Source organism: Caenorhabditis briggsae, assembly GCF_000004555.2.
Source record: "Caenorhabditis briggsae complete genome, chrV, whole genome shotgun sequence".
NCBI classification, from domain to species: domain Eukaryota; kingdom Metazoa; phylum Nematoda; class Chromadorea; order Rhabditida; family Rhabditidae; genus Caenorhabditis; species Caenorhabditis briggsae.
In genome coordinates this window covers 9,177,143-9,188,919 of record NC_013488.2, presented here as the reverse complement: position 1 = coordinate 9,188,919, position 11,777 = coordinate 9,177,143, and the positions used below count along the sequence as shown (strand labels likewise).

Here is an 11,777-nt window from a genome sequence, read left to right as displayed (position 1 = left end):
TAGGCTTTTGCATATCTTATAGACCGGTACTGTATGAACTATGAAATAGCCGATTATGAAACACTTCGATACGAGACATTCAGGGCTTTTTCGTAAACAGTTAGATTATAATTATCTGGCTTTTGTAAGAAAACGTATCCGACATTCATTCTTTTATGTTCTCCAAATACTAAGATTAGCTGGAAATACTGGGAATGTCTATTCTTTTAGATGGCAAACATTATTATCAAAGATTTATAAAACTCTTGACATCATTGTTTCTCGAAATAACTCATCAGAATTTAATCCCAGCCATCATACTTCTTATTCCAACAAAGAAGCTCTCCTCAACTCTCTTTTCCACCATGAGAATCCTCAAGAAGTCATCCCATAAAATCGAAATGGGTCCAATGTTTCAAAGCCACTGTGCCCATAAATACACATTCAGCTTCTTCTTTCTCTTCTTCTTCCTATTCTTCTTCTTCTTCGACGGCGGCAAGTCTCTTCCACTTCCCCTTCAGTTTCCTCTTATCCGTTGTCGAAATCAAGAAGAATGAGCTTCGATCTTTCAACATTGCATCTCCCCTCCTAACACCACTTTCACATACTCACACATAACTTTTCAAACTGCACATGAACGTGTATTTCTTGCTCATCTTCTTGTGCCCAGTGGTATCCTATTCACCCACTTTTTCGTGTTTTCTCATCGTTTTTCTTCTTTTCCTTCTTCATGACTTCTGAAACGTTCGTTTGCGATGGATGGGAAAGAAAGAAGAGAAGACTTGGATGAATTGAACATTTCTATTTTTAGAAATTACGTAAAAAAGAGAGAGAGAGAGAGAGGATTTCCATTAGTTGATTTGGGTTCCAATGCCAATACTCAATTTGGTAGAATTCAATAAATGGAAGAAAGAAGCTAAAGAGAATAACTGCAAAGTTGTAAAATTGTTGTTCACTGGAATTTTTGTTGTTTTCGAGATTTTACTGTTTCTTATTTTGTGAAATTTGTCTACCGTGAAACCTGTAATAGAAGAGCCCCACAATTTTAAAAATGAGCTCGATTATCTGAATTCCTGTGCATGATATCAAAAATGTGTCAACTGATAAAATGTTTGTGATATTATGATAAACAATTCATCCGTTGTCAACTTTTTGATATTTTTCACAGGAATCGAGATAAATTGGATCCAAGTTAAACGTTAGAGGGGGCTTATATTCCGGGTAATTTGATTATATTGAGTTTGAGGGAACTGCCGTAAACCTGTATTAGTAGGGCCGGTCCATTTATTGTTTCCAGGAACCTCCGGAGGGTTCTTTTATTATTTGAAAAATCGGTAAATTCTCTCATAAAATTAAAAAAATCTATCGATTTCACGAAAATGAGCAATTTTTTGAGCAAACAAAAGAGTGTATCAATTCTGTAAAACTGTGGGATTTTCGGAATATTTTACTCTGAAAACTTACGGAAATGTTTGATTACAAACAACACATTGGGAAGGGAGCCCTTCTATCACCAGGGACCTTTCTTTTGGAGGGGATCTTATAGCAAGGGGGCCCTTCTAGTTTAGAATGTGCTACACGGAGGCCTGAAAGTATGTATATGTGCATATGGTTCTGCACTTCTATACCACGTCACAAATATTTTTTGCCCTGTAGTTGGAAAATTTCACTATATGTACATTTTCCAGTCCCATAAAAATAATACTGAATCTCAGAAGTCTATTTTTAGAAGATGATATTATTGAAAAATAATTAGAAGCTGCTAGTACATAAATAATGTATATTTGGAATCAGAAAAGTTTGGTTCTAAGAAACTGGTCACAATTTTTCCAGATGGATACCTCGTTTCAAAAACATTTTTGTTCTTTTTACGTATTAGCCTCATTCTGATTCATAATTAACTTTTGATCCGCCCACCTGAGGTGTCTCTCCACCTCCTCTTTCTTTTCTTTTTTTTTCTTCTTCTTTCCCTACTTCATCATTCAGTTTCTCTTGATATCACAGTGCTCCTCCAATTCATTTTCTTCCCCTTCTTCTTCTTCTTCCCCTACTGAGTGTCCGAAGTGGTTGGGAGTGTGTGTGCTCTCATGAATATTGCATCCATGTGCTCTGGCGGATCATCACCATTCCTCATCATTCCCATCGTTTCATCACCGTCTTGTACACGACGAATACAAAATGTTTTATTATCTCTCTGTCTCTGCTCTACATAATTTATCTAGTTCCAACTTGTTCCAAGAATCTTGTCTTCTTTTTTTATCTGTCCTTTATCTCAATTCCCAAGTTTCCACAGTTCACTGTTTTGACAGAAAAATTTAAGTACTTCTGTTTTGAATCAACTCGATTCACCCATTTTTTTCCATTTTTCTTTTTTTGAGGAAAATCCGAAAATTGGACGTCTAGAAAAACTAGTCGTTTTTCTCTTTTAAACATGGGGGACGGCTATTCCAAAGAGTCAATGTTGTTTACTCTGCCACGTCACTGGCTGAAACGAGTTACTTCCAGCCAAGACAACATGTTTCTGTCTACTTCTTTTTAAGGGTCTTCCATTCCAGCTTGCAAAAATCAGATGACCATGGGTTGTGGACATTGAAATACCGTAAAATCTGTAATAATATGTTCCTCTGGCTTTTAACTTTGAGGCAATTTTTCTAGGTTTCTGTCGAAGATATAAAAAAGTTGTCAAATGATAAATTGTTCATCATAATATCACAAAAATTTTATCAGTTGACCACTTTTTGGTATCTTTCATAGGAGCCGAGAAAAATAATCTCAAACTTGGCAGTGTGGGCACCCCTCTATTACAGGCTTTACGATAAAACCTGCATTTTCACAAAGATTCGATTTTCTGTTTTTTCTGGATCCTTATTCATCTTCAACTTTTACTGTAAACTGAATTCCATTCATTTTTACTCTTTTCAGAATGCACTCAGCTAGGATTCAACAATTTGTGAGACGTCTCCAACGTCCATCAATACAAGGGGACCATGTTTATATTTCCAGCAAGTAAGTTTTTTTGTTTTCCAGTGATTCATTTTTTCACATAATTTTTTGTGTTAACAATTTATAATTGTAAGATACACAAGCCGTCTGTTCATTTGTGAACAAGAGGAAGTGAACAAAATGATTGAGTCATATCAGAAGATCGACGACAAATACGCACTGTTCGAGCAAATGTTTTTGACTATATTTTTGGTAAATTTCCCTATTAGTAGCTATGACTAATTAGAATATTTCTTTCAGGAGCAGGAAGTGGAGATGGCGTTCAGTTTTGGACTCGAAAATTTGAATGAGCAACAGTTGAAAGTGGAGCAAAAGTTCAGAACTCATGTTGGAAAGTTCCAGAGATTCATTACAGGTAGGCGTGGTGATTCAAGAAACGCTAAAAAGTGCTACGTGCATTTCAGGAATCATTGACATGCTCTCTAAAGGAGTCGAAAGTTCGGATCAAATTGTGGAGATTCTCAGGTAATCTCACATTTTATTCATCTTTTTTTCTCTCAACTAGCTCATCGTTCAGAATCGTGGGCCGCCAACATGGAAACGTGCGAACGATGAGCTTCACCGCCGAGAAGTGGCTCATTTTCAAGAATGTGCTCCTTGACCTCCTGTGCAAAGATGCAAATGTAAGTGTAATCCAAGGCAAATGAGGAGGCAAAATGAGTGATGAGGGTTTTTGTGATGAGTACGATGTCAATTTCAGGAAAAAGTGTGTGGCACATGGAACAAACTCATCAGTTTCATGATTTCTGAGATCAAGGACAGCTACTTGGAGCATGTAAGCCAAACTGTGATTCTACGTTTTGGCATTTGTGGCATGAAAATCTTTTTGGTCTTTTTTTGTGCAAAAATCTTATGAACCGAATTTTTATGAGATGATCAACTGTAACGTACTACAGGGTGGCGCACAATTATCGAGACTAATAAAAACGGTTACATCTTTTGACATAATTATTATATCTCGGAAGCACGAAAATTGGTAGGAATTAGAGTAACGTGTCGACACGATTGTCGTTCGATTTTGAGTCAAAATGTCGTTTTGAAGGAGTCGACAAAAATCGTGTCGACCTTCACCAAGAGCGATATTGTGTCGAAAAATGTCGAGCCGAGTCGACACGACACCGGCCTAACTATATGGTGACCTAATTTTCTCAAAATGAATTTTCTAAGACGCGAAACTTTTTATGCCAATAAATTATAGATGTCCGGATAGACTTTTTTGAGTGACGGAATCCGGAATAAAATAATTTTCTCGGAATCCGGAATACGGACAAATGAAAATTTTACGGAATGCGGAATCCGGTACGAAAAAATTCTCGGGATCCGGAATACGGATTCCGAACTCCGGACATCTATGCAATAAATAGTATCATTTTCATCTAATGTGTTTTCCAGGTCATTTTAACATGGTGACCTAACTTTTATAAGTTGAGTTTTCTAGGTCACAATGGTAAACGGCCTAGAAATCACACCGGGATAATGATAGACCATTTCTAGGTCATAACTTTAGTGGCCTAGAAAATTCAATTTGCAACAGTTAGGCCATCATAAAGTTAGGCCGGTGTCGTGTCGACTCGTCTCGACATTTGTCGACTTTGGTCGACTCTGTGCCGACGATTTTTTTTGTGGACGATTTTTCAGTTATTTTTTCTTTTAATCGACACGAGTCTCTGTCGACACGTTACTCTACTAGGAATATAATTTTACGTTTGGATCAAAGCTACTGGAATTTTCAAAGAGATTCTTCTAGTCTAGGTATTGTTATGATTGTCCAAAGATGAACAGTGTTTTACGTCGTTGTGAAATTCATGAGATAAAGCAAATTTTGCAAGCGATAACTCAGCTCAAAGTTGATCAAATAATTTGAAACTTGACCAGTTACCTGATGAATTATTTAAAAATTAACCCTACAAATATGAGCCCAGTACAACGCATTACCCAAAAGTTATGCTAGTTCAAAGGATTTGAAGAACAAATAAAGAGTGATGGGAACCGGGAAAAGAAAATTCTTTAAAAAAACCATTTCCAGGTCCGCCACGCTCGTTCTTCATCTTGCCCCCAAATCAACTCGTATCGTTTCATCGCGTCTCGCTCAAAACGTCTCCGTTCAAGAAAACATTCCGAATCGGCCAACAAACTGGGACGAATCGAATCCGGCAAAGCGCTTGACGGGTGATAAATCCTCGCAATAATACTAATATATTTCTCTCAGGAAGCATATCTTCATTTTCTCTCATTCTTCTCTATTTTTTCTTTTCTTTTCTCATCAAATGACGAATTACTTCTTCTGTACATACGATAGACTCATAGAGACAATCAAAAAACCATTTATTTTTTGTAGAGTGTTCGGTTTTGTACTTATTACACAAATTATAATGATGAGTTGGCGAGTCAGAAGAGTATCGAGATGATTCTGGCAACTGATAAGGAATGTCGAGATTTACTTTCCGACGAGAGCTCCTAGAAGTCCTGGTCCGTATCCGTAACCTGAAATTAGAATTCAATGAATATGTCGGCTCATACTGGAAACGTACGTGGTCCGTATCCGTATGGTCCACGTCCTCCGTATCCGTATCCACGTCCTCCGTATCCTCCGTATCCACGTCCACCGTATGGTCCGTATCCTCCACGACCGTATGGACCACCTCCCCATTGAGCAGAAGCCATAGCGATGATAGCAACGATGACGAAAAGAAGGAGGAGCTTGTTCATTCTGAAATCATTTAATGTTAGGAAGTGATAGGCATAGATCAGTTCCGAAACTGTTATCAGAACGGAGAAGAGGATGATGAAAACCAAATGAAAAGATGATCAGGGATATGTAGAGTTCTGACAGAAGTTTCTTCTTATATACCATCTACAGTAACCCGTTTTTCGCTATCAAATGTCGGTGTCAAATGGGCGGGAGAGAGAGGGAGTGAAAAGAGATGCGATGGACCCAATAGGTCATCTCTTTTGAATCTCTTTGTTTCCGCTTCTATCGCCAAAATAATTGACCTTGGAAACGGAAAACGACGATTTTTTGAAAGTATTCAAGAAGAATCGAGAAGGTTATCGTGTGACCAGTAGTTGTTCAGTTCAAAAGAATTTCAGCCGACCTACGACGACCCATTACTACTGTCTGTCTTATCGTAGTTTGTGATCTATAAGAATTGCCTTCCTTGGCAACCATCTGCTGATTCATCACAGGTGTCTCTTCATAAAAAGAGAGAGCGTGGGAGGATGATGTCATTTTTTTAGATTTCAGCTTCAGATATGAAAATGATGGACAAGGCAAGACACAAAAAGATATAGTTTAAGTTCTGAATGAGCATTTGTAGTTAATAAGATTTAAAAATCGCAAATTTTGAAAGATTAGAATAAGAAAATTTGTTGACTTGAAGTACTTTTTTTTGAGATTGTTTAGTTTAGAGTTCCGATTGTAGAGAACTTGTCAATTGTTTTTGTTTTTGTCTTGAGAGTTTAATAGACGATTTTTGTATTTCTAGGAATAGCTTTGTATGAAAAAGGTCTGAATTTTCTGAGGAATTCGGGTAATTGTATTATTATGGTACAAAAAACCGGTGCTGTGGAAAAGAAACTACAGTGGCCGTGCTCAAAGGTCCCACAACGACAACTACCTTAACCTCAAATATGTATTTTCCGAATTAATTTTCTCGTTTTTCACTGCTTCTTTGTCAAATTTGCTATTATTTTCAGTCAGAAAAGTCGGAAAATAAAAACTTTTGTTCGTGAAAAACATTGACTGAAAACGCACGAAAATCGAGGAGATGAACCGGGGAAGTAGAAATATCTTTAGGTTACGGTAGTTGGGACCTTCGGTAACGTGCACCGGCGTTTCTCTTCCACAGCTCCTGATTTTGTTGTACCAGAATAAAACAAGGTTTTTGCATTTCTTGGAGGAATTCGAGAAATCGCAACAATAAACAAAGTTGGAAATCGCACATGAATAGATGCTGAAAATTTCGATTTGAATTAACAAGGTCAACGCTTCTACTTCTTGTTTCCAATCCACTTTTCTGTTTCAGATTCTTCCGGGGAACCCCAACTGCAAAAATCTGTAGATAGGCGGTTTCGAATATGAGATAATTAAGCTCAAACTTAAAAGTGTGGTGGCCCTTCTATTACGGGTTTTACAGTATTTTTGAAAGATCACACTTTATTTTCTATCAGTCTCCAGCACTCTAATTTTATTTTTCACTTTTAGTTTCTATAGACACCCCATGGGTCCATTGAAAGGTCATTTACTATTACTTCCTAGACCACCTATCATCAGATAATCTTCTTTTCATAAGTCTCTGAAAATTGTCTTCCTTCTTCTCTTTTTTTGCTAAAAAACCAAACAAGGAACTTTGAAATTGCATCAGACTTCAGTAATGTTCTACCAAAGAATCCTTCCTCGTTTCTTGTATTTCCCTTTTCCTTCTTCGTTGTTCTTTCGATTTTTCTCGCGTCAACAACGCCGTTGACTGTCATTCTGAAGATGAAAAAGGAAAAAAAAGAAACTAAAGTTTGGTCAGAAATTCTAAATAATCTGATTGGAAGGAAGTTTCTTCTTTTTCTTTTTAGATTCATTCGAACCCATTTTGCAGTGTATCAAATCAGATCACAAATCATGATATCATGACGTCAGTTCAGCATTCATATCATTTGCCGAACTGAATCAGATCAGTTTTCAAATCAAAAAGAACGATTGGATCACAATCACCCGATATTTCATTCAAAGGCGCAAATAAAAAAATTACACAAGAAATTGTTTAAAGCTAACAAGAGAAGAGGAACTGGTGAAGGAAACAAACGACTTCTGAACATATCAAGTTTCTGTTCGAACTCAAATTACAAAGTTCACAAGCTGATTTCAAAAAAATTAATCTATAAATCGATTTTGTTCGAGTCCTGACAATATCTCATACACGATTGGAAGTTTGGGAAGTTGTTATAATTTCCATTAGCTCCGTAATAACTCCATCTAGTACAGCTACGAACATCGTTATTCCAGGAGAATCTTGGACGATCCTCGACTCCGTCCATGAAACTTCCGTTGTCATCTCTCAAAGAGCACACGTAGTCCTTCGATGGACAACATGCACCATTCACACACGAATGGAACTTTGGGCACTTTTTGTTTGGAGAACAAAGAGTGTACTTTCCATTTGGAATCAAATAGTTTGCTCCACAAATTTCTGCTTTTCTCCATTGATCGTGAGAATTTCCTTGGGGAACAAATGGAGGAGAGTTTGGTGATGTGGTACTGTCAGAATCTTCAGAAATTGTATTCGGAGATGAAGTTGTTGTAGATGGCTTCTTGTTTTGACAGGAGTCACGGCATTCCTTGGATGTGGCGAATCGGTTGTCGTTGCCACCGCATCCAGAGTAGAGGAAAGGTTGACAGACTTCTGAAATAAAAATTCGTACTTTCTGATTTGTTTCTTCTTGACAATCTGATGATCAAACATCTTCTCACCATAGACATACATGATTGAACTGAACTAATTGATCAATGTGAAGTTTGAAAAAAGTTGCTAATAAATTTTCACAAAAGTGGAGAAAAGAATGCAATGCTTTGTCTAGAATTATTATTCTGTCCCGCTTTGGAAGAGAAGGCGGTTGCCGAAGGTCCCACAACGGCAACCATCGTAACCTAAAAAAAAATTTTTCGAGTTTCTTTTCTCGTCTTTCACCGCTTCTCGTCGAGTTTTCCGTTATTTTCCCCAAAACAAGTTGGAAAAACAATTGAAAACGCACGAAAAACGAGAAAACAAATCCGGAAAAAAAACATATTTTTAGGTTACGGTAGTTGCCGCTGTTGGATTTTCGGCCACGGCCACCGGAATTTCTCTTCCACAGCTATGTTTTTTTTAAACCAGAACGATAAAAATCTATCTAACTTACTAGTTCTTGTATCAAAATAAAACGCTCTGGCAGCTCCATTCTCACTGCATGAATTTCCATTATCTCTTGGTTGTGTACAATCAAAGCCAAAAGAAGAAGTCACAAATAACATACTAATTATGAAAACGGATCGCATTTCTGGAAAACTGACCTTGTAACGAGAACAACGGTTGACTTATAACCGAAACAAACAGACGAAGAACACAAAGCAAGAACAAACACCTGGGTGCTCTCTCGAACTTTTCTTTTTCAAAAAAGAGAAAGGAAAAACAAATTTGCAAAGAAAACGAAACACACCTAATCTTTTATATTTAAAGAATTTCCACCTACTCTCTTTCTTTCTCTAGAAATCATCGGTGTCAATATTGACTTGAATTCAAAAAGAATTCGGGTGCAAAAGTAAACAGGAAGAAGAAGAAAATAGATATAATTTGATATCGAATTGGCAAATCTAAAACTGTGTATTATTTCGGCTGTTTGGGTATGAAAATCAAGAGAAAATCAAGTCTTCTTTCGGTTTGGTCACTTCTGAGGACGACGCCGCTGAACATTTTTATACAAGAACATCATCGTTGAACAGGTCAGGACGACGGTTTAAATAAAAAATGAGGAGAAGAAAAAAAATAGTGTAAAAATCGGAGAAATTCGATTCAATTAACTAAAGTTACACAGTTTTTGTACACTTGTTGTTGTTACAAGTGGCGAAATTAAAAGGAAAAAACGAATCACATGGAAAGGTCAAGTTGGTACTTGTCAGGTACCAACAAAAAGAGAATTTCAGGTCCTGAAATTAAATTGAGTGTATTGATCCACGAATAAAGACAGAGATTAAGAACAAAGGGTTTATTCAGAAAAATTGACCGGTTTGCAACCGGTAGTTAAGAAATTTTGTTAGATTTACAGAGAATAGGCGACAAAAGACACGTAATAAGTTATGATTCACAGATACAATTGAATATGTTACTTCCTTCGCGAATATTTTTCTCGAATACGGCGTTCTCGCTCTGCCGCTGACTCCGTTTCCATCGGCTCATGGTATTTTCTACCCCGACCTCGTCCGCCCACTTCTGTTTCTTCTTCTTCATACTCCGGAACTTCTTCCACGTGGTACTCAAGACGGTTATTTCGGTGGGCTTTTCCAACTGCTTCCGATGGATAATAACTGACACTTTGACCTTTTTGGTACATGGATTGCAACTGTGGATCCGGTTCATACGGACGGTAGTTGTCATGAGCTGAAAAAAGGTTTTTACTTTAAGATTTGTGTTAAACCCTACTTCTGTTATCGTTCCTTTCGCTAGTCCACTGTCTTGAATCGATCGAGGATAGCCCGTTGTCATATCGAATACTTCTCTCAACGGTTAATGTTTCCCTCATCAAAGCTGGATTTCCGCTGGAACCGTTCGCATATCGTCCTGAGGGTGGTGAAAGAGGAGGAAGTGGCGAGTAAGCTGCTCGGTTTGCATCGCATTCCGCCTAAAAATACACACTTTGAATGAAAAAAAACGATATTAGCATTTCTCACATCTGCTAGAACGTTATCGATTTGTTGTCTGAACATGGGATCGGTTCGAATTCGCTGCTCCAGAATCGGTAGAGCTTCCGGTGGAATGCTTCCTTCTCTTTTGATGATTTCTCGGGCTTTCGCAATCTGAAAGATAATGGTTTAAGGTTGTGCGGAGTCGAGTGAGTCTCACTTTATTAGCCGGCTTTTGTTGTCTCGCATGCCGAGATTGTTCGTACCAATTTTCCTTTTCTCTATCTTGACTTTCCTCGGCTGATGGTTTGGCAACTGTAATTTCTATAAAAAACTTATTTATTTGGACATTCAAGCAAAAAAGAGTAAACGAACGCTGAAAAAACTGCGACATCATTTCCTGCATTTTGTTCAGGTTTTGTGCATTGAGCTCTTCTTGCTTTTTCGTTGCCTCTTCTTGCATTTCTTTTCGCATAACTTCGAATTCATTTTTCATCACATCTCGCCAATTTTCTTCTTGATTTTCTTCTGTCATTCTGTGATTCTGACTTGGCGAAGCTATTGCTTTTTTTGTGTGTCGAGAAGTTCCCTGAAATTTGTATAAGTTAGTAAAACTATTAATTGGCATGGAATATACCTCAACAGTCTGTGACACGTTTACAGTCCGCCCAAAAGCCACAGTTTTTCGACGAAGAGCTGGATGTGCGGGTGGTTCCTTCCGTGAAGATGTTGTTGAGAGACACGATTTCTTTTTTGCTGTTGCTGTTGCTCCAATGACTGTCGGAGGAACTCGAACTTGTTCTGGTGGAGGCTGCTGAACTTTTGTTTTAACCGGACTTTCTTGATCTTCGAAGACTCTAGGTTGCTGCTGTATTTCAACTGCAAACGTTCATTTCTGAAAATCCGTTCTGAGACAGAAAAACATACCTTGCTGATTCGGAATAGCAATCGAACACGGCACACGATCGTAATTACTCATACCCCGTTCACCGGGAATGCATTTCGATTGATAAAAACGAAAAACGATTAAAAACAGCCGGAAAGAACCTCTCTTTGAAATTGCCGCAAAAAAGAAAAGGGCGGGGCGACGATTCGCAAGCGGCGCTGGCAGTTTATGCAATGTTGCGGCACGGTTTCTGCACTCTCCCTTTTTTGCGGCAGACACGGCAACTGATATTGTTAGCAGATTTTCTATGTTTTAGGGAATTCCAAGTTAAAAACCAACGGAACAAAAACGAATTTCCATTTTCACATGAACATCCTATAAAGTTTGATGAGCGAAACAGACAAATCTCATACAAGTTCCATAATTTTCATAGCACCTTATCATGAATTGTTCTTCTTCTATTTTCAGGTTGATATACTTCTCAGACGATTCTGTTAAAAATGAGTTTCTAAATAAATGTTCTTGATCTTTTGTTTCCAAATG

General features: G+C 37.7%; 4 protein-coding genes across 4 annotated transcripts; 1 reads left to right on the top strand and 3 right to left on the bottom strand.

The window, feature by feature from the left end:
- Positions 1 to 2,902: 2,902 nt before the first annotated feature.
- Cbr-glb-15 lies at positions 2,903 to 5,155 on the top strand (the record flags this gene model as incomplete). Its single annotated transcript, XM_002636555.1, has 7 exons — positions 2,903 to 2,985; positions 3,057 to 3,174; positions 3,223 to 3,337; positions 3,387 to 3,447; positions 3,500 to 3,605; positions 3,683 to 3,757; positions 5,009 to 5,155. The coding sequence occupies 7 exons, from the start codon at positions 2,903 to 2,905 to the stop codon at positions 5,153 to 5,155; spliced, it is 705 nt and encodes a 234-aa protein (XP_002636601.1).
- Positions 5,156 to 5,419: 264 nt separating this feature from the next.
- CBG23303 lies at positions 5,420 to 5,691 on the bottom strand (the record flags this gene model as incomplete). The annotated part of the gene is made up of 2 exons (XM_002636556.1): positions 5,420 to 5,466; positions 5,514 to 5,691. The coding sequence occupies 2 exons, from the start codon at positions 5,689 to 5,691 to the stop codon at positions 5,420 to 5,422; spliced, it is 225 nt and encodes a 74-aa protein (XP_002636602.1).
- Positions 5,692 to 7,851: 2,160 nt separating this feature from the next.
- Cbr-tag-290 lies at positions 7,852 to 9,007 on the bottom strand (the record flags this gene model as incomplete). Its single annotated transcript, XM_002636557.1, has 2 exons — positions 7,852 to 8,375; positions 8,872 to 9,007. 2 exons carry the CDS (start codon positions 9,005 to 9,007, stop codon positions 7,852 to 7,854), a joined length of 660 nt encoding a protein of 219 aa, XP_002636603.1.
- An 824-nt stretch (positions 9,008 to 9,831) lies between these two features.
- Positions 9,832 to 11,327, bottom strand: Cbr-sas-5 (the record flags this gene model as incomplete). Its single annotated transcript, XM_002636558.1, has 7 exons — positions 9,832 to 10,106; positions 10,149 to 10,347; positions 10,397 to 10,522; positions 10,569 to 10,672; positions 10,724 to 10,937; positions 10,986 to 11,227; positions 11,276 to 11,327. 7 exons carry the CDS (start codon positions 11,325 to 11,327, stop codon positions 9,832 to 9,834), a joined length of 1,212 nt encoding a protein of 403 aa, XP_002636604.1.
- Between the last annotated feature and the right edge of the window lie 450 nt (positions 11,328 to 11,777).